Consider the following 3,742-nt stretch of genomic DNA (forward strand, 5'->3'; position numbering starts at 1 on the left):
TGATTCACATTTAGATGGTAGAACAACAACAACAAATAATATGGTTTCTAATTATTAAACCTCCATAACTTGAAATGTTAAAGACTTTTTTTTTATTTTAAAATCAGGGACTAAAATCGACGTTTTAAAAGTCACGAAAAACTATGTTAATATAATTATTCTTATATAAACGATTTTCTCACTTCCTTGATGAGGCAGTCAAAGTGGACTATTGGTAATGATGTTAAGCACGTGCATCTTAGGAGACCCTTACCTGCTATAAGCAGTTGTTAACGTTTTCCTTCCCCCTTATTAGTTTGTTCTAATCTTGTACGTGGGCTTCTGCAGAAATGTTTCCAGGGAAGGGCATAGTTTTCCAGGAGAGGGCAAAATAGTGTGAAATTGTGAATTGAATATATATATATATGCTGAATGAATAAAAAAATAATTATGTTTCTCATTTTCCAGGGGGGGGGATGTGCCAGGGGGGGCAATTTTTGTTACGGTTTGCAAATTATCTTATTTTGAAGATTAATATTAAATAAATTATTTTTATTTGTTTTTGTAGGTAGCGCTAGTGTGGGAGCAGGAATACAACTTCCAGTAGTAGATAACGATGATGGCAAGAACGGAGAGATGGAAGTTTTCATCGATGAAGGCAACCGTGATGGATTATTCAGAATGGGTGTGGAGGAAGGAGGAGTAAGAAAAAAACTAGTTTAAATTTTATCAACTTATCTTAAAGTATTCTTTCATTTTCGGCGTATTACGTTTTTGTAACTTATAAATCTTTAACTGTTTCATTAGTATGTGTAAAAACAGTTTTGGGGCCAAAGCTTGATTAATCTAAAAAAAAGATGCATTCTGGTGGAGATATTCGAATTGAATCGTTTAAGTACGTGGGATTTTGAAAGAGATAATGATAATGCCATGATAATCTTTTATACGTTTTGTGGCCAGACGTGGCCTGGTGATTAGAGTACTCGAACTTTCTCGACATTTCAGCTGTGAGGGCATTGTAGTAATGTGACGTTGTATTACTCATCGCCTGAATCTTCTGATATTCTATCTCTTTTTGTAGAAGCAACTAGTATTCGATCCCGGGTTAGCTTGTCATTGGTTTTCTTGCGAAGTAACGTAGAAGCAACTAGTATTCGATCCCGGGTTAACTTGTCATTGGTTTTCTTACGAAGGAACGTAGAAGCAACTAGTATTCGATCCCGGGTTAACTTGTCATTGGTTCTCTTACGAAGGAACGTAGAAGCAACTAGTATTCGATCCCGGGTTAACTTGTCATTGGTTTTCTTGATCATATAAAGAAACATTTTAGCTGTTAAGTTTAGTGGGCATAGCGTAGACAGCCCATTGTGTGTGGCTTTTCGCTTAACAACAAAATCTTGTGAGTTGTTCCAAATGTACATCATAGGATTTTTGTATCGATGAACTTCAAAACAATAATCGGATCTAAAACCACCATTTAACAATAACCTAACCTAAAATCACCATAAACAATAATCTAAGTTATAGTTACCATTTAACAATAATCTAACCTAAAAACGTCAATAACAATAATCTATGTTAAAGTTACAATTTAATAATAATCTAACCTAAAATCACCATAAACAATAATCTAAGTTATAGTGACCATTTAACAATAACCTAACCTAAAAACACCATAAACAATAATCTAAGTTATAGTTACCATTTAACAATAACCTAACCTAAAAACACCATAAACAATAATCTAAGTTATAGTTACCATTTAACAATAATCTAACCTAAAAACACCATAAACAATAATCTAAGTTATAGTTACCATTTAACAATAATCTAACCTAAAATACCATAAACAATAATCTGAGTTAAAGTTACCAATAACAATAATTGGACATAAAACCATCATTTAAGAATAATCGGACCTAAAGCTACCACATAACTTCATAAAAATGTCATATATAATGATAGTTATGGTAAGTTCTATGTTACGTACAAAGTGTAAACAATGAACAGATAAACAATGCTATTACTTCAAATTAATTCGCGTTATGTGTGAAGATATTTGTTGATGTGTTTCTCCACGAACTGCTCCCACAATTTTGGAGCTAGTAGGACCAAATTTGGCAGGGGGACTCGGGGCGACCCGAAGGGAGTCCTCATCGGTATGGCGTTGATCTCCTACCAACAGGGATAAAACGCGCCCCAAAAGTCACCCAGGTATGATGGGAAGGGGAGGGGATAAAAGTATATTTTCAAGTTCGTTGATCCCAAATCTGGCATCGGAATTCGTGTTTCAGGCCTCCTTCGGGAACCTAGGGGCACCATCTTTGAATTTGTGTTCGTACCCCAGTAGCTATTGGGACCAAACGTGACACTCGTGCTCGGATACCACTGGCGAGTGTCTTAACGAGTATACGCCCCTCCCCCCGGTGTATGTAAAGAAGTGTAGCGTAATCCCTCTACCTGTTGGGCTAAAACACTCCCGGAAGGTCAACCACGCATGATGAGGGTCTAGCAGTAGGTTTTCAGAGTCACCGAACCTGAATTTGGTATCATTTTTTTTGTGTTTCTGTCCCTCTCCCCTCGGGATCCCATAGGCGTCATGTTTAAAGCCGTGTACATATCCCCACGGGACAAAACTAGACCTACGCCTTTAGGTACCAGGGGCAGGTGTCTTAACGGATATGGTCGAAGCCCCCTTTGTGGTAGCTAAAGAAGTAATTGGAAATAAATTAGGAGCTTGATCGGTACATTGGAGCCTTTAGAATTATGAGGGGGTTTTTGAACCCCCACAGAGGACCGCGAGTATTTTACGTTAGTTACTTGAAATATGCATAAACCGTAAAGTTTTATTACTCTAAATATATTGCGTCCCCTGGCAGTTCAGTGGTAAGCTAGAGGGCTAAAAAACACATAAACAGGGATTCGATACACGTGGTGGGCACAGCGCAAATATACCACTGTTTAGCTTTTCGTTTGAAAACAAACAAGCTCTCCAGTGGCTCAGTCTGTCGGCTCACACTGCCAAAAAAATGACTTTTGTTACTCCTGGTGGGCACAGCACAGCTAGCCCATTGTGTAGCGTTGTCCTTAACAGCAATAAAAAACGAACAAAATGAAAATATACCGCAACTGTTGGTGGTACAACGTTGACTAACACTTGATTTTGTATCTTACAAGGCAGTTTTGTCAGTGCGAAAGGAACTGGACAGAGAGAAGTACGCTGCCCACGGTTTTGCAACTCACGTTGTCAAGGTAGCAGCACGAGACATGGGTAAACCACCACGGACTGGAGCCGCTCAGGTACGTGAGAGAAAGAGTAGCTAAGTTATTTTGGAAATCAATAAAATTGACGAAAATTTCAAGAAAGCACAAACATGACGAACGGTACCTCTAGTACCATAATTGTTTTTTTTTTATATATTTTAAAGTGTTGATGGTAATTCTGTTATTTTATTGTAAAGATGATTTAAGAAATCATTCTTTAAACTTTACTATTTTCAGTTTGTTTTTGAAAATGATGGCAGAAAACTTAGTATTTCATATTCCAGGTGGCAGCAGTAGTTTTATTTTCTTGTGAAAATGGTGGAATTAATCTTGTTATTTCATGTTCCAGGTGGCAGCAGTAGTTCTATTTTCTGGTGAAAAGTGGTGGAATTAATCTTGTTATTTCATGTTCCAGGTGGCAGCAGTAGTTCTATTTTCTGGTGAAAAGTGGTGGAATTAATCTTGTTATTTCATATTCCAGGTGGCAGCAGTAGTTCTA

General features: G+C 37.3%; 1 protein-coding gene across 1 annotated transcript in view; it reads left to right on the forward strand.

Moving 5' to 3' along the window:
• Positions 1 to 3,742, forward strand: part of LOC106475077 (protein dachsous-like) — a gene marked incomplete at both ends in the record, with an annotated part of 35,833 nt that overhangs the window by 10,705 nt on the left and 21,386 nt on the right. The window contains 2 exons of the mRNA XM_013935771.1: positions 548 to 681; positions 3,157 to 3,279. Coding sequence (XP_013791225.1) covers positions 548 to 681; positions 3,157 to 3,279 — 257 coding nt within the window. The remainder of the gene's footprint in view (positions 1 to 547; positions 682 to 3,156; positions 3,280 to 3,742) is intronic.

The sequence above is a fragment of the Limulus polyphemus genome, unplaced genomic scaffold (genome assembly GCF_000517525.1).
Source record: "Limulus polyphemus unplaced genomic scaffold, Limulus_polyphemus-2.1.2 Scaffold8055, whole genome shotgun sequence".
Classification (NCBI taxonomy): Eukaryota; Metazoa; Arthropoda; class Merostomata; order Xiphosura; family Limulidae; genus Limulus; species Limulus polyphemus.